Genomic DNA, 23,240 nt, shown 5'->3' on the forward strand with positions numbered 1-23,240 from the left:
AGGATTCTTGGGAGTTGGTTGCTATTTTTCATAAATGTGGCTGTATCATCAGCGAGTTATTGTCAGTTGTTTATCAAATAGTGTTAGTTTTTCAAAATCAGATATTTTGATAAGAATAGATAGCATCTTGGCTGCAATTATAAATAATAATGGGGAGATAGGACAACCCTGCGTAATGCCTTTATGAATCGGAAATCTTGGGGACGTACCACGTGGTAGAAGAACTGTACTGTTTCTATCCTTATAATTTAATTACATTAACAAACTGTTCACCAAATCCTCTTAGCTCTAGTTTACGGAATATAAACCTGTGTTCAATTAAATCAAAAGCTTTGAAAAAAATCTAAGAAAAGAATGAAGCTCTCGTCATCAATTAGGTAATTATAGTCTAGCAAATCATTTATTAGTTGTATATTATTATGTATTGATCGACCTGGGATGAAGCCTGATTGTGTCTCTGAGACAATATCCTCAATCCCCATTTTAAGTCTGTTTGCAAAGATATGAGTCAGCAATTTGTAATCATTGTTAAGAAGGGTAATGGGTTGGAGATTGTCAAGTATCTTTGGATTTTTCCCCGGTTTGTGTATGAGGGTGATGACCCCCTGCTTCATTGTAGTTGGTAAAGTAGATGTACTACATATCTCCTTTAGCATATTTAGTAAGAGATATTTTAGGTTATCCCAGAAATGCCTATAAAAATGACTTGTTATACTGTCTGAGCCAGGGGATTTATCTCATTTTAAGCACTTCAGGGCTTTCTCCACTTCTTCCATTTTAATTTCAGCATCGCAGGTTTTTTTTAAAACAGTCATTGATCTTAGGGATCTGTTCCTTGATTGATTCAAGAAATATTTCAGCATTATTGTGTGTCAGAGGAGGGATATAATTCACTATAAAATTGGAAAATAGCCTTTGAGATCTTAGCAGGGTCGCACTGCAACACAGCAACCAAAACAGAAAACTGTGTGATGTAAGAAGTAACAATACTTCTACTATATTCATTAATACCAATCATGAACCTAAAAATATTGGGGTTATTATTAATATTATGACTACTGGCGCTTTCAGCGGGGCGGTCTCAAACCTGGATAAATGCAGGGGTTGTGTCAGGAAGGGCATCTGGCCAATGAAAACATGCAAAGCGGCTTCTGTAACCAGATTGGTCGGTGGCAGCGGGTGTGGCGACCCCTTAGGAAAGGACAAAGCTTAAAGGGGAGGAGGAGGAATATTTTTATGGCTACTGCTACTTTATGACAGAAATGATAATAATGGTAATAAGGCGAAACACAACCGAACAGAAAAACAAAAAGCGGTAAAGGAGGTCTTACTGTGCGACCTTTTGTAATATTTCTGCCTCAACCACCACATATAACAGCACATCTTCCACATCTCCCACCATCCTCTCTCAGAGTTTGACCGCCATGAGATTCTCCTGTACGAGGAAGTCGCCAAAGTCCCTCCTTTCAAGAGGAAAACGCTGATTTTAATTGGAGCCCAGGGTGTTGGCAGACGCAGACTCAAGGCCAAGCTTCTGCTGAGGGATCCGCAGCTCTTCGGCACCATCATCCCATGTACGTAGTCTGCTCATCACTTTTTCTTTTTAAATCCTGAAATGACTCAGGCATGACGGCAGGCTGTTGTTACTGTGCAGACACCTCCAGGAAGTCCAGAAAAAGTGAACGGGAGAGTCGGATGTACGCTTTCACCAGCCGCAGCAAGATGGAGGCCGACATCAAAAATGGACGTTATCTGGAATACGGAGAATTCGAGGGCAACCTGTACGGATTAAAAATCGACTCCATCCATGAGGTGGTGGAAGCAGGATGCATCTGCATACTGGATGCCAACCCACAGGTAGGACAACAGTTACGCTTCCTCCACCGGTCAGTACAAACCCAAGTTTGTTGTTATTTCAAGCAGAGTGATACGATGAAAAACCGTTTCACTTAAGTTTCAGGGTCAGCAGCACAAAGTCAGAGCACCCTGGTGACGACTTCTATTTACTTGTGCCGAGAGCGAGAATGAGGCAGGATGTGACTCAGGTTTAACGCCATATATCTGTCATGATGGAGCTGTCCAGAGGCAAAGCTGCCTGGCTCGGTCTTTGTCTGATCAATCAAATCAATCCATTCCTTTATTGTCACTGGAGGGAAACAGGTTTTGCAACCCAGAACAGACACACAGGACATACGTCACAATTACCAAAACACAAATGGAGCCAGTGTCATGGCCAGGTGTTATAGTGCTACACGGGCCGGCCAACACTGGAGGCTTTGGATGCGCTTTCCTCGTTTTATCAAACCACGTCATGCGGGTGAAAAACCCAGGAGCCATACAAACAAAAGAAAACTTCACAAGACCCTTCCTTCGTATGAAGCATGTAAATCTACAATCCCTATGTTTATATGTAGGAATTCAGCTCAGCATCGGCATTGGAACATTAGCTGAGCAGATTTCCTATCTTAACTTGTGTCTTTTAACAGTGCAGTTGTCTATTTTTACCTCCAAATACACAACATGAAACACAGAAATCACATTATCAACTAAATTCAAATTCAGCTCACCTGGTGCCAGTTCAGCATGCTGAGGGGTGTGCACCGGCCACAGAGGCAGGCTGAGTGCCATGACACTCCTATTACCCTACCTTTGGTTATTATTAATTATCACAGCAACCCATGTCCATGTGCTGGCCCAGCACCCTGAGGAAGGCTATCGCCGGCCGTGTCAGCAGACTGATCTGTTACGGACATGTCTCGGCGGCGTACAGGAGGGATAGCCGGAGAGAGACGACAGCACTCTGAGGAACTCGCAGAAGAAGGAAGCACATTAGAAAACACAGCTTACCTTCACACACTGGGACCGAGCAGCAAGAAAATCCAAAGTCCAGCTGATCCAATTAGGATGAAGTTTGAAGCTATCAATAGGCCTTTTAGCCAGTAAATGACTTTTGGTGGCTTCCAGGTGTTTAAACAGCAGAGGGACCCTCCACACCTCAACCCACCCTTCAAGCAGACTGAAATGGGTGGAGGTGGACACAAGACAACCTTCTTACTGAGCTTTTCAACGCATTTCCTGACAGGAGAGGTCAACGCTGCAAGTCTTAAAGCCTTTAGTACAGCTGCAGATCCTGGGAACAGTCTGCAGCTTTCACAACAGATACGCTATGTGAGTGTATTCTCCTGCCCAGCATCATGTTCTGGGATTCAGAGCTGATTCCCATCCCAGTAACGTCACACCAGACTGATCTGCTCCAGTAAAAGCTGAAGGTTGCTCACTGCATCTTATAATTATTGGATCCTGGGCTTTGCTCTGTGGGGTTTGTGGTGTGCTTACACAGCACAAACACACCTGTGGTGTTGCTGCTGTTGGATCTGTGTGTTTGTTACTGTTATAAATAAACTTTTGTCTAGTTCCTTTGCAGTCACATCCCACTGTAGTTATTTAGAGTATTTGAAGGTATTGAATTAATAGGAGAAAGAATTTAAATTAGTTTATTTTAACCAAAAAGGCATAACAAATATAATTTAGCTCAGATGAGGTCATTAGGAACACAAAGTAATAAATGAAGAAAGAAATTAAACATGAATAAATATGTAAAGAATAAATTCAGCAGAAAAGCTATTAATTGGCAGTTTACCTGAAAAAAAAAAGAATAAAAAACCAGAAACAGAAGCAGTGTTGTGTCTGTGCAGATCAGGAAACTGGTCTCCAGTAGCCACACGGCGACTGGGAACCGGGCCTGGTTTCCTTCTGAGGAACTGGGATGTGAGTCTTTTCTCAGGTCCTTCACCTTTATGTCATCAAGACGTCTCTGCAAGGATTATACAAAAGATTAGTTCTATAAGTGGAGCCACATTTTACTGTCAGATGGAAAGCAAAGTGAAAGATCCGATTTATTAGTGAAGGTCTGTGTCTACCTATTCTGTTCAGAGACTAAGTTAAAATATTACTGTAATATCTGATACTAACGACTGGATGGCAAAGCAACAAGTAACATATAAAAGACAGTGCAGTACGTAACAAGCTCCAATATGAAACTACATTTATGTTGCAATAAATAATACATAAAATATTTACCATTACTGGTTATTGTAATAAACTGTGGAATTCCTGTAATATTTTTTTTTTTTATCAGTAATATCTTGAGACAAACATTGAACATGAAGCTGCATTTTACCTGTACTGCAGCCAGCTGGTCACAGCGTTGCTCTTCATCTCTCTGGAAGCTGCAGCTCGTCTTCCTCAGACTGACCCGCTAGTCCTCACGTCCGTCCACCAGCCCTGCCTCGGCCTTCCCTCCAAACTTAGCAACATCATCTTCATCACTCTAAAAACACGTGTACACACGTAAAATAGCTGTAACAACATTCAAACCCTGTAAATTTTGCATCATGTAGGTGTCTGACTGCCTGTATTTGTCTGATTCAGTCTAACAGCTGAATATATGCGGACATTTTTATAAAGTTATAACCTAGCAACTACAGCTAGCTTAGCACGTAGCTTAGCCTCTTCTTACTACACTGTTTATTGCATATGCTAGATTTAATTGTAATTTTTATGTACTACTTTGCAAAACAACATCATAAATTACCATTTTCATCGTGAGGAAGAAGCTGTTTTGTCAACAGTTACTTAATGGTTCACTTGGAGCTGAAATACTGGACGTCATCACACAGCTAGTAACTAAAGTTTGAGTCTTGTGGACGGTTCTGCTGTGTTTAGGGGATGGGAGGGGTGAGGAGTATTGCTCATTACTGCCTCCAGGTGGTAGTTTGTGGAGGTAGCAGTTATGTGGTTTTGCTCACTACCTGGCGTTAGCCACTTGGTGTTGCAAAGAATCACCTTGAAATCTTATGTACTCTGCCTTTAATGATGTGGTTTGGAATTAAGTATCAAGTGAAGCCTGACCAATTAAATCGGCTGATTTTGATTTTGCCAATCAAACACTGATTTCTCCTAAAAGAAATAAATAAAAACTTGTTTGTTGGAGAATGCTGTCATTGCAAGTGTTGTCCAGCAGATGGAGCTCTGACTTCATTCAGTCCTACGACCTACATGAACCGATCTCCAGAAGAGGATTAATCCGCTACAAGAAATTCGTGGGAATGAGGAGTTTATTGAATCATTTTCAGCGCCTGTCCAGGCTGATCTGCCTTCAGATGGACTGACTATAACTTTTACACACAGTATCACATCAGATGTGGAGCCTCCTGCTCCAGATCTCAGACCAAATGTGTCCCAGTGACCAACAGGGAAAGATTCCAAACCAGTTGGTCAAACTGATCTGTCTTACAGGAGCTGTGATGGTGCAAGACCAAAGTCATCAACCTCAGAACCTGGTCTGATGGTGTCTTTGACCAGAACCTGGTCTGATGGTGTCTGAGGCCAGAACTCGGTCTAACGGTGTCTTTTGCCAGAACCCGGTCTGATGGTGTCTTTTCCAAGTACCCGGTCTAATGATGTCTTTGGCCAGAACCTGGTCTAATGGCATCTTTGGCCAGAACCTGATCTAATGGGGGTCATTTACCAGAACACGGTATAACGGTGTCTTTTGTCAGAACCCGATCTGATGGTGTCTTTTGCCAGAACCTGGTCTGATAGTGTCTGTGGCCAGAACCCGTTCTGAAGGTGTCTGAGGCCAGTCTGATGGTGTCTGTGGACAGATCCTGGTCTGATGGTGTCTTTTGCCAGAACCTGGTCTGATGCTGTCTGTGGCCAGAACCTGGTCTAATAATGTCAAGGGGTAGAACCTGGTCTGATGGTGTCTTTTACCAGAACCCGTTCTGATGGTGTCTGAGGCCAGAACGCGGCCTGAAAGTGTCTTTGGTTAGAGCCTCGTCAGATGGTTTAAGTGGCCAGAACCTGATCTGATGGTGTCTTTTGCCAGAACCTGGTCTGATGGTGTTTTTTGCCAGAACCCGGTCTAATGATGTCTTTGGCCAGAACCTGGTCCGATGCTGTCTGTGGCCAGAACCTGGTCTAATGGCATCTTTGGCCAGAACCTGATATAATGGGGTCTTTTGCCAGAACCTGGTCTGATGGTGTTTTTTGCCAGAACCCGGTCTAATGATGTCTTTTGCGAGAACCTGGTCTGATGGTGTCTGTGGCCAGAACCTGTTCTGATGGTGTCTGAGGCCAGAACTCGGTCTAACGGTATCTTTTGCCAGAACCCGGTCTGATGGTGTCTGTGGCCAGAACCTGGTCTGATGGTGTCTTTTGCCAGAATCTGGTCTGATGGTGTCTGTGGACAGATCCTGGTCTGATGGTGTCTGTGGCCACAACTTCGTCTGATGGTGTCTTTTGCAGAACCTGGTCTAATGGTGTCTTTCGCCAGAACCTGGTCTGGTGCTGTCTTTGGCCAGAACCTGGTCTAATAGTGTCTTTGGGCAGAACCTGGTCTAATGGTGTATTTGACCAGAACCTGGTCTAATGGTGTCTTTGGCCAGAACCTGGTCTAATGGTGTGTTTTGCCAGAACCTGGTATAATGGGGTCTTTTACCAAAACCTGGTCTGATGGTGTCTTTTACCAGAACCTGTTCTGATAGTGTCTGAGGCCAGAACCTAGTCTGATGGTGTTTGTGGCCAGAACCTGGTCTAATTGTGTCTTTTGCCAGAACTGCGTCTGATGGTGTCTTTTGCCAGAGCCTGGTCTAATGGTGTCTGTGGCCAGAATCTGGTCTGATGGTGTATTTTGCCAGAACCTGGTCTAATGGTGACTTTGCCAGAACCTGGTCTAATGGTGTCTTATGCCAGAACCTGGTCTGATGGTGTCTTTTTGCCAGAACCCGGTCAGATGCTGTTTTTGGCCAGAACCTGGTCTGATGGTGTCTTTGGCCAGAACCTGGTCTAATGGTGTCTTTTGCCAGAATCTGGTCTGATGGTGTCAGTGGCCAGAACCTGGTCTGATAGTGTCTTTGCCAGAACCTGGTCTAATAGTGTCTTCGTCCAGAACCTGGTCTGATGCTGTCCTTTGCCAGAACCTGGTCTGAAGGTGTATTTTTGCCAGGAACCCGGTCTAACGGTGTCTTTTCCCAGAACCCGGTCTAATGCTGTCTTTGGCCAGAACTTGGTCTGATGCTGTTGTTTGCCACAACCTGGTCTAATGGTGTCTTTTGCCAGAATCTGGTCTGATGGTGTCTGTGGACAGATCCTGGTCTGATGGTGTCTGTGGCCACAACTTCGTCTGATGGTGTCTTTTGCAGAACCTGGTCTAATGGTGTCTTTCGCCAGAACCTGGTCTGGTGCTGTCTTTGGCCAGAACCTGGTCTAATAGTGTCTTTGGGCAGAACCTGGTCTAATGGTGTACTTGACCAGAACCTGGTCTAATGGTGTCTTTGGCCAGAACCTGGTCTGATGGTGTCTTTTGCCAGAGCCTGGTCAGATGCTGTCAGTAGCCAGAACCTGGTCTGATAGTGTCTTTGGCCAGAACCTGGTCTAATGGTGTTTTTCGCCAGAATCTGGTCTGATGGTGTCTTTGCCAGAACCTGGTCTAATGGTGTCTTTGTCCAGAACCTGGTCTGATGCTGTCCTTTGCCAGAACCTGGTCTGAAGGTATCTGTGGCCAGAACCTGTTCTAATGGTGTCTTTTGCGAGAACCTGGTCTAACGGTGTCTTTTTGCCAGAACCCGGTCTAACGGTGTCTTTTGCCAGGATCTGGTCTAATGATGTCTTTGGCCAGAACCTGGTCCGACGCTGTCTGTGGCCAGAACCTGGTCCGATGCTGTCTTTTGTAAGAACCTGGTCTAATGATGTCATTGGACAGAACCTGGTCTAATGACGTCTTTGGCCAGAACCTGGTCTGGTGCTGTCTTTGGCCAGAACCTGGTCTGATGGTGTCTTTGGCCAGAACCTGGTCTGATGGTGTCTTTTGCCAGAATCTGGTCTGATGGTGTCAGTGGCCAGAACCTGGTCTGATAGTGTCTTTGCCAGAACCTGGTCGAATAGTGTCTTTGTCCAGAACCTGGTCAGATGCTGTCAGTGGCCAGAACCTGGTCTGATAGTGTCTTTGGCCAGAACCTGGTCTAATGGTGTCTTTTGCCAGAATCTGTCTGATGGTGTCAGTGGCCAGAACCTGGTCTGATAGTGTCTTTACCAGAACCTGGTCTAATGGTGTCTTTGTCCAGAACCTGGTCTGATGGTGTCCTTTGCCAGAACCTGGTCTGAAGGTGTCTGTGGCCAGAACCTGTTCTAATGGTGTCTTTTGCGAGAACCTGGTCTAACGTTGTCTTTTTGCCAGAACCCGGTCTAACGGTGTCTTTTCCCAGAACTCAGTCTAATGATGTCTTTGGCCAGAACCTGGTCCAATGCTGTCTGTGGCCAGAACCTGGTCCGATGCTGTCTTTTGCAAGAACGTGGTCTAATGATGTCTTTGGCCAGAACCTGGTCTGATGCTGTTGTTTGCCACAACCTGGTCTAATGATTTCTGTGGCCAGAACCTGGTCTGATGGTGTCTTTTGCCAGAATCTGGTCTGATGGTGTCTGTGAACAGATCCTGGTCTGATGGTGTCTGTGGCCACAACTTCGTCTGATGGTGTCTTTTGCAGAACCTGGTCTAATGGTGTCTTTCGCCAGAACCTGGTCTGGTGCTGTCTTTGGCCAGAACCTGGTCTAATAGTGTCTTTGGGCAGAACCTGGTCTAATGGTGTATTTGACCAGAACCTGGTCTAATGGTGTCTTTGGCCAGAACCTGGTCTAATGGTGTGTTTTGCCAGAACCTGGTATAATGGGGTCTTTTACCAAAACCTGGTCTGATGGTGTCTTTTACCAGAACCTGTTCTGATAGTGTCTGAGGCCAGAACCTAGTCTGATGATATTTGTGGCAAGAACCTGGTCTAATGGTGTCTTTTGCCAGAACTGCGTCTGATGCTGTCTTTTGCCAGAGCCTGGTCTGATGGTGTCTGTGGCCAGAATCTGGTCTGATGGTGTATTTTGCCAGAACCTGGTCTAATGGTGACTTTGCCAGAACCTTGTCTAATGGTGTCTTATGCCAGAACCTGGTCTGATGGTGTCTTTTTGCCAGAACCCGGTCAGATGCTGTTTTTGGCCAGAACCTGGTCTGATAGTGTCTTTGGCCAGAACCTGGTCTAATGGTGTCTTTTGCCAGAATCTGGTCTGATGGTGTCAGTGGCCAGAACCTGGTCTGATAGTGTCTTTGCCAGAACCTGGTCTAATAGTGTCTTCGTCCAGAACCTGGTCTGATGCTGTCCTTTGCCAGAACCTGGTCTGAAGGTGTATTTTTGCCAGGAACCCGGTCTAACGGTGTCTTTTCCCAGAACCCGGTCTAATGCTGTCTTTGGCCAGAACTTGGTCTGATGCTGTTGTTTGCCACAACCTGGTCTAATGGTGTCTTTTGCCAGAATCTGGTCTGATGGTGTCTGTGGACAGATCCTGGTCTGATGGTGTCTGTGGCCACAACTTCGTCTGATGGTGTCTTTTGCAGAACCTGGTCTAATGGTGTCTTTCGCCAGAACCTGGTCTGGTGCTGTCTTTGGCCAGAACCTGGTCTAATAGTGTCTTTGGGCAGAACCTGGTCTAATGGTGTACTTGACCAGAACCTGGTCTAATGGTGTCTTTGGCCAGAACCTGGTCTGATGGTGTCTTTTGCCAGAACCCGGTCAGATGCTGTCAGTAGCCAGAACCTGGTCTGATAGTGTCTTTGGCCAGAACCTGGTCTAATGGTGTTTTTCGCCAGAATCTGGTCTGATGGTGTCTTTGCCAGAACCTGGTCTAATGGTGTCTTTGTCCAGAACCTGGTCTGATGCTGTCCTTTGCCAGAACCTGGTCTGAAGGTGTCTGTGGCCAGAACCTGTTCTAATGGTGTCTTTTGCGAGAACCTGGTCTAACGGTGTCTTTTTGCCAGAACCCGGTCTAACGGTGTCTTTTGCCAGGATCTGGTCTAATGATGTCTTTGGCCAGAACCTGGTCCGACGCTGTCTGTGGCCAGAACCTGGTCCGATGCTGTCTTTTGTAAGAACCTGGTCTAATGATGTCATTGGACAGAACCTGGTCTAATGACGTCTTTGGCCAGAACCTGGTCTGGTGCTGTCTTTGGCCAGAACCTGGTCTGATGGTGTCTTTTGCCAGAATCTGGTCTGATGGTGTCAGTGGCCAGAACCTGGTCTGATAGTGTCTTTGCCAGAACCTGGTCGAATAGTGTCTTTGTCCAGAACCTGGTCAGATGCTGTCAGTGGCCAGAACCTGGTCTGATAGTGTCTTTGGCCAGAACCTGGTCTAATGGTGTCTTTTGCCAGAATCTGTCTGATGGTGTCAGTGGCCAGAACCTGGTCTGATAGTGTCTTTACCAGAACCTGGTCTAATGGTGTCTTTGTCCAGAACCTGGTCTGATGCTGTCCTTTGCCAGAACCTGGTCTGAAGGTGTCTGTGGCCAGAACCTGTTCTAATGGTGTCTTTTGCGAGAACCTGGTCTAACGTTGTCTTTTTGCCAGAACCCGGTCTAACGGTGTCTTTTCCCAGAACTCAGTCTAATGATGTCTTTGGCCAGAACCTGGTCCAATGCTGTCTGTGGCCAGAACCTGGTCCGATGCTGTCTTTTGCAAGAACGTGGTCTAATGATGTCTTTGGCCAGAACCTGGTCTGATGCTGTTGTTTGCCACAACCTGGTCTAATGATTTCTTTGGCCAGAACCTGGTCTACTGGTGTCTGTGGACAGATCCTGGTCTGGTTGTGTCTGTGGCCACAACTTCGTCTGATGGTGTCTTTTGCCAGAACCTGGTCTGATGGTGTCTTTTACCAGAACCTGTTCTGATAGTGTCTGAGGCCAGAACCTAGTCTGATGGTGTTTGTGGTCAGAACCTGGTCTAATGGTGTCTTTTGCCAGAACTTGGTCTGATGGTGTCTTTTGCCAGAGCCTGGTCTAATGGTGTCTGTGGCCAGAATCTGGTCTGATGGTGTCTTTTGCCAGAACCTGGTCTAATGGTGACTTTGCCAGAACCTGGTCTAATGGTGTCTTATGCCAGAACTTGGTCTGATGGTGTCTTTTGCCAGAACCTGGTCTAATGGTGTCTTTTGCCAGAATCTGGTCTGATGGTGTCAGTGGCCAGAATCTGGTCTGATGGTGTCTTTGCCAGAACCTGGTCTAATGGTGTCTTTGTCCAGAACCTGGTCTGATGCTGTCCTTTGCCAGAACCTGGTCTGAAGGTGTCTGTGGCCAGAACCTGTTCTAATTCTGTCTTTTGCCAGAACATGGTCTAACGGTGTCTTTTTGCCAGAACCTGGTCTGAAGGTGTCTGTGGCCAGAACCTGTTCTAATGGTGTCTTTTGCGAGAACCTGGTCTAACGGTGTCTTTTTGCCAGAACCCGGTCTAACGGTGTCTTTTGCCAGGATCTGGTCTAATGATGTCTTTGGCCAGAACCTGGTCCGACGCTGTCTGTGGCCAGAACCTGGTCCGATGCTGTCTTTTGTAAGAACCTGGTCTAATGATGTCATTGGACAGAACCTGGTCTAATGACGTCTTTGGCCAGAACCTGGTCTGGTGCTGTCTTTGGCCAGAACCTGGTCTGATGGTGTCTTTTGCCAGAATCTGGTCTGATGGTGTCAGTGGCCAGAACCTGGTCTGATAGTGTCTTTGCCAGAACCTGGTCGAATAGTGTCTTTGTCCAGAACCTGGTCAGATGCTGTCAGTGGCCAGAACCTGGTCTGATAGTGTCTTTGGCCAGAACCTGGTCTAATGGTGTCTTTTGCCAGAATCTGTCTGATGGTGTCAGTGGCCAGAACCTGGTCTGATAGTGTCTTTACCAGAACCTGGTCTAATGGTGTCTTTGTCCAGAACCTGGTCTGATGCTGTCCTTTGCCAGAACCTGGTCTGAAGGTGTCTGTGGCCAGAACCTGTTCTAATGGTGTCTTTTGCGAGAACCTGGTCTAACGTTGTCTTTTTGCCAGAACCCGGTCTAACGGTGTCTTTTCCCAGAACTCAGTCTAATGATGTCTTTGGCCAGAACCTGGTCCAATGCTGTCTGTGGCCAGAACCTGGTCCGATGCTGTCTTTTGCAAGAACGTGGTCTAATGATGTCTTTGGCCAGAACCTGGTCTGATGCTGTTGTTTGCCACAACCTGGTCTAATGATTTCTTTGGCCAGAACCTGGTCTACTGGTGTCTGTGGACAGATCCTGGTCTGGTTGTGTCTGTGGCCACAACTTCGTCTGATGGTGTCTTTTGCCAGAACCTGGTCTGATGGTGTCTCTTACCAGAACCTGTTCTGATAGTGTCTGAGGCCAGAACCTAGTCTGATGGTGTTTGTGGTCAGAACCTGGTCTAATGGTGTCTTTTGCCAGAACTTGGTCTGATGATGTCTTTTGCCAGAACCTGGTCTAATGGTGTCTGTGGCCAGAATCTGGTCTGATGGTGTCTTTTGCCAGAACCTGGTCTAATGGTGACTTTGCCAGAACCTGGTCTAATGGTGTCTTATGCCAGAACCTGGTCTGATGGTGTCTTTTGCCAGAACCTGGTCTAATGGTGTCTTTTGCCAGAATCTGGTCTGATGGTGTCAGTGGCCAGAACCTGTTCTGATAGTGTCTTTGCCAGAACCTGGTCTAATGGTGTCTTTGTCCAGAACCTGGTCTGATGCTGTCCTTTGCCAGAATCTGGTCTGAAGGTGTCTGTGGCCAGAACCTGTTCTAATTCTGTCTTTTGCCAGAACATGGTCTAACGGTGTCTTTTTGCCAGAACCCGGTCTAACGGTGTCTTTGGCCAGAACCTGGTCTGATGCTGTTGTTTGCCACAACCTGGTCTAATGATGTCTTTTTCCAGATCCTGGTCTGATGGTGTCTGTGGCCACAACTTCGTCTGATGGTGTCTTTTGAAAGAACCCGGTCAGATGCTGTCAGTGGCCAGAACCTGGTCTAATGCTGTCTTTGGCACGAACCTGGTCTAATAGTGTCTATGGGCAGAACCTGGTCTAATGGTGTATTTGACCAGAACCTGGTCTAATGGTGTCTTTGGCCAGAACCTGATATAATGGTGTGTTTTGCCAGAACCTGGTCTGATGGTGTCTTTTACCAGAACCTGTTCTGATAGTGTCTTTGGCCAGAACCTAGTCTGATGGTGTTTGTGGCCAGAACCTGGTCTAATGGTGTCTTTTGCCAGAACCTGGTCTAATGGTGTCTTTTGCCAGAACCTGGTCTAATGGTGTCTTTTGCCAGAACTTGGTCTGATGGTGTCTGTGGACAGATCCTGGTCTGGTTGTGTCTGTGGCCACAACTTCGTCTAATGGTGTCTTTTGCCAGAACCTGGTCTAATGGTGTCTTTCGCCAGAACCTGGTCTGGTGCTGTCTTTGGCCAGAACCTGGTCCAATGGTGTATTTGACCAGAACCTGGTCTAATGGTGTCTTTGGCCAGAACCTGGTCTAATGGGGTCTTTTACCAGAACCTGGTCTGATGGTGTCTTTTACCAGAACCTGTTCTGATGGTGTCTTTTACCAGAACCTGTTCTGATAGTGTCTGAGGCCAGAACCTAGTCTGATGGTGTTTGTGGTCAGAACCTAGTCTAATGGTGTCTTTTGCCAGAACTTGGTCTGATGGTGTTTTTTGCCAGAGCCTGGACTAATGGTGTCTGTGGCCAGAATCTGGTCTGATGGTGTATTTTGCCAGAACCTGGTCTAATGGTGACTTTGCCAGAACCTGGTCTAATGGTGTCTTATGCCAGAACCTTGTCTGATGGTGTCTTTTTGCCAGAACCCGTTCAGATTCTGTTTTTGGCCACAACTTCGTCTAATGGTGTCTTTTGCCAGAACCTGGTCTAATGGTGTCTTTTGCCTGAATCTGGTCTGATGGTGTCAGTGGCCAGAACCTGTTCTGATAGTGTCTTTGCCAGAACCTGGTCTAATGGTGTCTTTGTCCAGAACCTGGTCTGATGCTGTCCTTTGCCAGAATCTGGTCTGAAGGTGTCTGTGGCCAGAACCTGTTCTAATTCTGTCTTTTGCCAGAACATGGTCTAACGGTGTCTTTTTGCCAGAACCCGGTCTAACGGTGTCTTTGGCCAGAACCTGGTCTGATGCTGTTGTTTGCCACAACCTGGTCTAATGGTGTCTTTTGCCAGAATCTGGTCTGATGGTGTCTGTGGACAGATCCTGGTCTGATGGTGTCTGTGGCCACAACTTCGTCTGATGGTGTCTTTTGCCAGAACCCGGTCAGATGCTGTCAGTGGCCAGAACCTGGTCTAATGCTGTCTTTGGCCAGAACCTGGTCTAATAGTGTCTATGGGCAGAACCTGGTCTAATGGTGTATTTGACAAGAACCTGGTCTGATGGTGTCTTTGGCCAGAACCTGGTATAATAGTGTCTTTGTCCAGAACCTGGTCTGATGCTGTCCTTTGCCAGAACCTGGTCTGAAGGTGTCTGTGGCCAGAACCTGTTCTAATGGTGTCTTTTGCCAGAACCTGGTCTAACGGTGTATTTTTGCCATGAACCCGGTCTAACGGTGTCTTTTCCCAGAACCCGGTCTAATGCTGTCTTTGGCCAGAACTTGGTCTGATGCTGTTGTTTGCCACAACCTGGTCTAATGGTGTCTTTTGCCAGAATCTTGTCTGATGGTGTCTGTGGACAGATCCTGGTCTGATGGTGTCTGTGGCCACAACTTCGTCTGATGGTGTCTTTTGCAGAACCTGGTCTAATGGTGTCTTTCGCCAGAACCTGGTCTGGTGCTGTCTTTGGCCAGAACCTGGTCTAATAGTGTCTTTGGGCAGAACCTGGTCTAATGGTGTACTTGACCAGAACCTGGTCTAATGGTGTCTTTGTCCAGAACCTGGTCTGATGCTGTCCTTTGCCAGAACCTGGTCTGAAGGTGTCTGTGGCCAGAACCTGTTCTAATGGTGTCTTTTGCGAGAACCTGGTCTAACGGTGTCTTTTTGCCAGAACCCGGTCTAACTGTGTCTTTTGCCAGGATCTGGTCTAATGACGTCTTTGGCCAGAACCTGGTCTGGTTGTGTCTGTGGCCACAACTTCGTCTAATGGTGTCTTTTGCCAGAACCTGGTCTAATGGTGTCTTTCGCCAGAAACTGGTCTGGTGCTGTCTTTGGCCAGAACCTGGTCTAATAGTGTCTTTGGGAAGAACCTGGTCTAATGGTGTATTTGACCAGAACCTGGTCTAATGGTGTCTTTTACCAGAACCTGGTCTGATGGTGTCTTTTACCAGAACCTGTTCTGATAGTGTCTGAGGCCAGAACCTGTTCTAATGGTGTCTTTTGCGAGAACCTGGTCTAACAGTGTCTTTTTTCCAGAAGCCGATCTAACGGTGTATTTTGCCAGAACCTGATCTAATGGGGTCTTTACCAGAACACGGTCTGGTGCTGTCTTTGACCAGAACCTGGTCTAATGGTGTCTTTGGCCAGAACCTGGTCTAATGGTGTGTTTTGCCAGAACCTGGTATAATGGGATCTCTTACCAGAACCTGTTCTGATGGTGTCTTTTGCCAGAACCTGGTCTGATAGTGTCTTTGGCCAGAACCTGGTCTAATGGTGTCTTTTGCCAGATTCTGGTCTGATGGTGTCAGTGGCCAGAACCTGGTCTGATAGTGTCTTTGCCAGAACCTGGTCTGATGGTGTCTTTGTCCAGAACCTGGTCTGATGCTGTCCTTTGCCAGAACCTGGTCTGAAGGTGTCTGTGGCCAGAACCTGTTCTAATGGTGTCTTTTGCGAGAACTTGGTCTAACGGTGTCTTTTCCCAGAACCCAGTCTAATGCTGTCTTTGGCCAGAACCTGGTCTGATGCTGTTGTTTGCCACAACCTGGTCTAATGGTGTCTTTCGCCAGAATCTGGTCTGATGGTGTCTGTGGACAGATCCTGGTCTGATGGTGTCTTTTGCCAGAACCTGGTCTAATGGTGTCTTTCGCCAGAACCTGGGCTGGTGCTGTCTTTGGCCAGAACCTGGTCTAATAGTGTCTTTGGGAAGAACCTGGTCTAATGGTGTATTTGACCAGAACCTGGTCTAATGGTGTCTTTGGCCAGAACCTGGTCTAATGGTGTGTTTTGCCAGAACCTGGTATAATGGGGTCTTTTACCAGAACCTGGTCTGATGGTGTCTTTTACCAGAACTTGGTCTGATGGTGTCTTTTGCCAGAACCTGGTCTGATAGTGTCTTTGGCCAGAACCTTGTCTAATAGTGTCTTTTTGTCAGAACCCGGTCTAATGGTGTCTTTTCCCAGAACCCGGTCTAATGCTGTCTTTGGCCAGAACCTGTTCTGATGCTGTTGTTTGCCACAACCTGGTCTAATGGTGTCTTTTGCCAGAATCTGGTCTGATGGTGTCTGTGGCCACAACTTCGTCTGATGGTGTCTTTTGCCAGAACCTGGTCTAATGGTGTCTTTGGCCAGAACCTGGTCTGGTGCTGTCTTTGGCCAGAACCTGGTCTAATGGTGTGTTTTGCCAGAACCTGGTATAATGGCGTCTTTTACCAGAACCTGGTCTGATGGTGTCTTTTACCAGAACCTGTTCTGATGGTGTCTGAGGCCAGAACCTAGTCTGATGTTGTTTGTGGCCAGAACCTGGTCTGATGGTGTCTTTTGCCAGAACTTGGTCTGATGGTGTCTTTTCCAGAACCTGGTCTAATGGTGTCTTTTCCCAGAACCCGGTCTAATGATGTCTTTTCCCAGAACCCGGTCTAATGATGTCTTTGGCCAGAACCTGGTCCGATGCTGTGCTTTGTTAGAACCTGGTCTAATGATGTCATTGGACAGAACCTGGTCTAATGACGTCTTTGGCCATAACCTGGTCTGGTGCTGTCTTTGGCCAGAACTTGATCTAATGGTGTGTTTGGCCAGAACCTGCTCTAATGCTGTCTTTTACCAAAACCCGTTCTGATGGTGTCTGAAGCCAGAACCTAGTCTGATTGTGTTTGTGGCCAGAACCTGGTCTAATGGTGTCTTTGGCCAGAACCTGGTCTAATGGTGTGTTTTGCCAGAACCTGGTATAATGGGATCTCTTACCAGAACCTGTTCTGATGGTGTCTTTTGCCAGAACCTGGTCTGATAGTGTCTTTGGCCAGAACCTGGTCTAATGGTGTCTTTTGCCAGATTCTGGTCTGATGGTGTCAGTGGCCAGAACCTGGTCTGATAGTGTCTTTGCCAGAACCTGGTCTGATGGTGTCTTTGTCCAGAACCTGGTCTGATGCTGTCCTTTGCCAGAACCTGGTCTGAAGGTGTCTGTGGCCAGAACCTGTTCTAATGGTGTCTTTTGCGAGAACTTGGTCTAACGGTGTCTTTTCCCAGAACCCAGTCTAATGCTGTCTTTGGCCAGAACCTGGTCTGATGCTGTTGTTTGCCACAACCTGGTCTAATGGTGTCTTTCGCCAGAATCTGGTCTGATGGTGTCTGTGGACAGATCCTGGTCTGATGGTGTCTTTTGCCAGAACCTGGTCTAATGGTGTCTTTCGCCAGAACCTGGGCTGGTGCTGTCTTTGGCCAGAACCTGGTCTAATAGTGTCTTTGGGAAGAACCTGGTCTAATGGTGTATTTGACCAGAACCTGGTCTAATGGTGTCTTTGGCCAGAACCTGGTCTAATGGTGTGTTTTGCCAGAACCTGGTATAATGGGGTCTTTTACCAGAACCTGGTCTGATGGTGTCTTTTACCAGAACTTGGTCTGATGGTGTCTTTTGCCAGAACCTGGTCTGATAGTGTCTTTGGCCAGAACCTTGTCTAATAGTGTCTTTTTGTCAGAACCCGGTCTAATGGTGTCTTTTCCCAGAACCCGGTCTAATGCTGTCTTTGGCCAGAACCTGTTCTGATGCTGTTGTTTGCCACAACCTGGTCTAATGGTGTCTTTTGCCAGAATCTGGTCTGATGGTGTCTGTGGCCACAACTTCGTCTGATGGTGTCTTTTGCCAGAACCTGGTCTAATGGTGTCTTTGGCCAGAACCTGGTCTGGTGCTGTCTTTGGCCAGAACCTGGTCTAATGGTGTGTTTTGCCAGAACCTGGTATAATGGCGTCTTTTACCAGAACCTGGTCTGATGGTGTCTTTTACCAGAACCTGTTCTGATGGTGTCTGAGGCCAGAACCTAGTCTGATGTTGTTTGTGGCCAGAACCTGGTCTGATGGTGTCTTTTGCCAGAACTTGGTCTGATGGTGTCTTTTCCAGAACCTGGTCTAATGGTGTCTTTTCCCAGAACCCGGTCTAATGATGTCTTTTCCCAGAACCCGGTCTAATGATGTCTTTGGCCAGAACCTGGTCCGATGCTGTGCTTTGTTAGAACCTGGTCTAATGATGTCATTGGACAGAACCTGGTCTAATGACGTCTTTGGCCATAACCTGGTCTGGTGCTGTCTTTGGCCAGAACTTGATCTAATGGTGTGTTTGGCCAGAACCTGCTCTAATGCTGTCTTTTACCAAAACCCGTTCTGATGGTGTCTGAAGCCAGAACCTAGTCTGATTGTGTTTGTGGCCAGAACCTGGTCTAATGGTGTCTTTGGCCAGAACCTGGTCTAATGGTGTGTTTTGCCAGAACCTGGTATAATGGGATCTCTTACCAGAACCTGTTCTGATGGTGTCTTTTGCCAGAACCTGGTCTGATAGTGTCTTTGGCCAGAACCTGGTCTAATGGTGTCTTTTGCCAGATTCTGGTCTGATGGTGTCAGTGGCCAGAACCTGGTCTGATAGTGTCTTTGCCAGAACCTGGTCTGATGGTGTCTTTGTCCAGAACCTGGTCTGATGCTGTCCTTTGCCAGAACCTGGTCTGAAGGTGTCTGTGGCCAGAACCTGTTCTAATGGTGTCTTTTGCGAGAACTTGGTCTAACGGTGTCTTTTCCCAGAACCCAGTCTAATGCTGTCTTTGGCCAGAACCTGGTCTGATGCTGTTGTTTGCCACAACCTGGTCTAATGGTGTCTTTCGCCAGAATCTGGTCTGATGGTGTCTGTGGACAGATCCTGGTCTGATGGTGTCTTTTGCCAGAACCTGGTCTAATGGTGTCTTTCGCCAGAACCTGGGCTGGTGCTGTCTTTGGCCAGAACCTGGTCTAATAGTGTCTTTGGGAAGAACCTGGTCTAATGGTGTATTTGACCAGAACCTGGTCTAATGGTGTCTTTGGCCAGAACCTGGTCTAATGGTGTGTTTTGCCAGAACCTGGTATAATGGGGTCTTTTACCAGAACCTGGTCTGATGGTGTCTTTTACCAGAACTTGGTCTGATGGTGTCTTTTGCCAGAACCTGGTCTGATAGTGTCTTTGGCCAGAACCTTGTCTAATAGTGTCTTTTTGTCAGAACCCGGTCTAATGGTGTCTTTTCCCAGAACCCGGTCTAATGCTGTCTTTGGCCAGAACCTGTTCTGATGCTGTTGTTTGCCACAACCTGGTCTAATGGTGTCTTTTGCCAGAATCTGGTCTGATGGTGTCTGTGGCCACAACTTCGTCTGATGGTGTCTTTTGCCAGAACCTGGTCTAATGGTGTCTTTGGCCAGAACCTGGTCTGGTGCTGTCTTTGGCCAGAACCTGGTCTAATGGTGTGTTTTGCCAGAACCTGGTATAATGGCGTCTTTTACCAGAACCTGGTCTGATGGTGTCTTTTACCAGAACCTGTTCTGATGGTGTCTGAGGCCAGAACCTAGTCTGATGTTGTTTGTGGCCAGAACCTGGTCTGATGGTGTCTTTTGCCAGAACTTGGTCTGATGGTGTCTTTTCCAGAACCTGGTCTAATGGTGTCTTTTCCCAGAACCCGGTCTAATGATGTCTTTTCCCAGAACCCGGTCTAATGATGTCTTTGGCCAGAACCTGGTCCGATGCTGTGCTTTGTTAGAACCTGGTCTAATGATGTCATTGGACAGAACCTGGTCTAATGACGTCTTTGGCCATAACCTGGTCTGGTGCTGTCTTTGGCCAGAACTTGATCTAATGGTGTGTTTGGCCAGAACCTGCTCTAATGCTGTCTTTTACCAAAACCCGTTCTGATGGTGTCTGAAGCCAGAACCTAGTCTGATTGTGTTTGTGGCCAGAACCTGGTCTAATGGTGTATTTGGCCAGAACCTGGTCTGATGCTGTCTTTGCCAGAACCTGGTCCAATGTTGTCTTTGACCAGAACCTGGTCCAATGGTGTCTTTTGCAAGAACCTGGTCTGATGGGGTCTTTTGCCAGAAGATGGTCTCTTGGTGTCTTTGCCAGAACCTGATCTAATGGTGTCTGTGGCCAGAACCTGGTCTGATGCTGTCTTTGGCCAAAATGTAGTCTGATGGTGTCTTTTGCCAGAACCTGGTCTAATGGGGTCTTTGGCCAGAACTGGTCTAGTGCTGTCTTTGACCAGAATCCGGTCTGATGGTGTCTGTGGCTAGAACCTGGTCTAATGGTGTCTTTTGCCAGAATCTGGTCTGATGGTGTCAGTGGCCAGAACCTCGTCTGATAGTGTCTTTGCCAGAACCTGGTCTAATGGTGTATTTGGCCAGAACCTGGTCTGATACTGTCTTTGCCAGAACCTTGTCCAATGGTTTCTTTGACCCGAACCTAGTCTAATGGCATCTTTTGCCAGAACCTGGTCTAATGGTGTCTGAGGACAGTACCTGTTCTGATGGTGTCTGAGGCCAGAACTCGATCTAACGGTGTCTTTTTGCCAGAACCCGGTCTGACGGTGTCTTTTCCCAGAACCTGGTCTAATGCTGTCTTTGGCCAGAATCTGGTCTAATGGCATCTTTGGCCAGAACCTGGTCTAACGGTGTCTTTGGCCAGAACCTGGTCTTATGGTATCTGGCCAGAACCTGGTCTAAAGGTGACTTTTGCCAGAACCTGGTCTAATGGTGTCTTTGGCCAGAACCTGGTCTAATGGCATCTTTGACCAGAACCTGGTCTAATGGTGTCTTTGGCCAGAACCTGGTCCAATGGCATCTTTGGCCAGAACCTGGTCTAATGGTGTCTTTGGCCAGAACCTGGTCTGATGGTGTCTTTGGTCAGAACTTGGTCTAATGGTGTCTTTTGCAAGAACCTGATCTAATGGGGTCTTTACCAGAACACGGTCTGGTGCTGTCTTTGGCCAGAACCTGGTCTAATGGTGTCTTTGGCCAGAACCTGTTCTGATGGTGTCTGAGGCCAGAACTCGGTCTAATGGTGTCTTTTGCCAGAACCTGGTATAATGGGGTCTTTTACCAGAACCTGGTCTGATGGCGTCTTTTACCAGAACCCGTTCTGATGGTGTCTGAGGCCAGAACCTAGTCTGATGGTGTTTGCGGCCAGAAACTGGTGTAATAGTCTCTTTTGCCAGAACCCGGTCTGATGCTGTGTTTGGCCAGAACCTGGTCTAACGGTGTATTTTGCAAGAACCTGGTCTAATGGTGTCTTTTTCCAGAACCTGGTCTGATGGTGTCTTTGGTCAGAATCTGGTCTTATGGTGTCTGTGGCCAGAACCCGTACTGACGGTGTCTGTGGCCAGAACCTGGTCTTATGGTGTCTGTGGACAGAACCCGGTCTGATGGTGTGTTTGGCCAGAACCTGGTTTAACGGTGTATTTTGCAAGAACCTGGTCTAATGGTGTCTTTGGCCAGAACTTGGTCTAATGGTGTCTTTTTCCAGAACCTGGTCTGATGGTGTCTTTGGCCAGAATCTGGTCTTATGGTGTCTGTGGCCAGAACCCGGATTAATGTTGTCTTTTGCCAGAACCTGTTCTTATGGTGTCTTTTGCCAGAACTTGGTCTAATGCTGTCTTTGGCCAGAATCCGGTCTGATGGTGTCTGTCGCCAGAACCTGGTCTGATGCTATTTTTAGCCAAAACCTAGTCTTATGGTGTCTGTGGACACAACCTGGTCTGATGGTGCCTGTGGCCAGAACCCGGTCTGATGGTGTCTTTGGCCAGAACCTGGTCCAATGGTGTCTTTTGCCAGAACCTGGTCGAATGGTGTCTTTTGCCAAAACCTGGTCTAATGGTGTGTTTGGCCAGAACCTGGTCTGATGGTGTCTTTGCTTGAACCTGATCGAATGACGTCTTTAGCCGGAACCCAGTCTGATGGCGTCTGTGGCCCAGAACCCGGTCTCCCGGTGTCTGAGGCCAGAACCTGGTCTAATGGTGTCTTTTGCCAAAAGCTGGTCTAATGGCGTCTTTGGCCAGAACCTGGTCTAATGGTGTCTTTGATCAGAACCTGGTCTTATGGTGTCTGTGGCCAGAACCTGGTCTCCCGGTGTCTTTTGCCAGAACCTGGTCTCATGGTGTCTGTGGCCAGAACCTAGTCTGATGCTGTCTGTGGCCAGAACCTAGTCTTATGGTGTCTTTGGCCAGAACCTGGTCTGATGGTGCCTATTGCCAGAACCCGGTCTGATGGTGTCTTTTGTTTGAACCCGTTCTGATGGTGTCTGTGGCCAGAACCTAGTCTGATGCTGTCTTTTGCCAGAACCTGGTCTAAAGGTGTCTTTGGGCAGAACCTGGTCTAATGGTGTATTTTACCAGAATCTGGTCTAATGGTGTCTTTTGTTTGAACCCGTTCTGATGGTTTCTGTTGCCAGAACCTGGTCTTATGGTGTCTGTGGACAGAACCTGGTCTGATGGTGCCTGTGGCCGGAACCCGGTCCGATTGTGTCTTTTGCCAGAACCTGGTCTAATGGCCTCTTTTGCCAGAACCTGGTCTAATGGTGTCTTTTGCCAGAACCCAGTCTGATGGTGTCTTTGCCTAAAACATGATCTAATGGTGTCTTTCTTCAGAACCTGGTCTAATAGTGTCTTTGGGCAGAACCTGGTCTAATGGTGTCTTTTGTTTGAACCCGTTCTGATGGTGTCTGTGGCCAGAGCCTAGTCTTATGTTGTCTGTGGCCAGAACCTGGTCTTATGATGTCTTTTACCAGAACCTAGTCTGATGGTGCCTATGGCCAGAACCCGATCTGATGGTGTCTGTGGCCAGAGCCAAGTCTTATGGTGTCTGTGGCCAGACCCCGTTTTAATGTTTTCTTTTGCCAGAACCCGGTCTGATTGTGTCTGTGGCCAGAACATGTTCTGATGGTGTCTTTTGCCAGAACCCGGTCTAATGGTGTTTCTTTTACCAGAACCTGGTTTAATTGTGTCTTTTGTTTGAACCCGTTCTGATGGTGTCTGTGGCCAGAGCCTAGTCTTATGGTGTCTGTGGCCAGAACCTGGTCTTATGCTGTCTGTTGCAAGAACCTGGTCTAATAGTGTCTTTGGCTAAATCCTGGTCTAATGGTGTGTTTTACCAGAACCTAGTCTGATGGTGTCTGTGGCCAGAACCTGGTCTAATGGTGTCTGTGGACAGAACCTGGTCTGATGGTGCCTGTGGCCAGAACCTATTCTTATGGTGTCTGATGCCAGAACCT

General features: G+C 47.3%; 1 protein-coding gene across 1 annotated transcript in view; it reads left to right on the forward strand.

Annotated features, from left to right (window-relative positions):
• mpp2a (MAGUK p55 scaffold protein 2a) overlaps window positions 1–23,240 on the forward strand; it is a gene marked incomplete at both ends in the record, with an annotated part of 111,653 nt that overhangs the window by 74,419 nt on the left and 13,994 nt on the right. The window contains 2 exons of the mRNA XM_079253287.1: window positions 1,413–1,574; window positions 1,655–1,857. Coding sequence (XP_079109413.1) covers window positions 1,413–1,574; window positions 1,655–1,857 — 365 coding nt within the window. The remainder of the gene's footprint in view (window positions 1–1,412; window positions 1,575–1,654; window positions 1,858–23,240) is intronic.

The sequence above is a fragment of the Telmatherina bonti genome, assembly GCF_933228915.1.
Source record: "Telmatherina bonti genome assembly, chromosome: 14".
NCBI lineage: Eukaryota > Metazoa > Chordata > Actinopteri > Atheriniformes > Telmatherinidae > Telmatherina > Telmatherina bonti.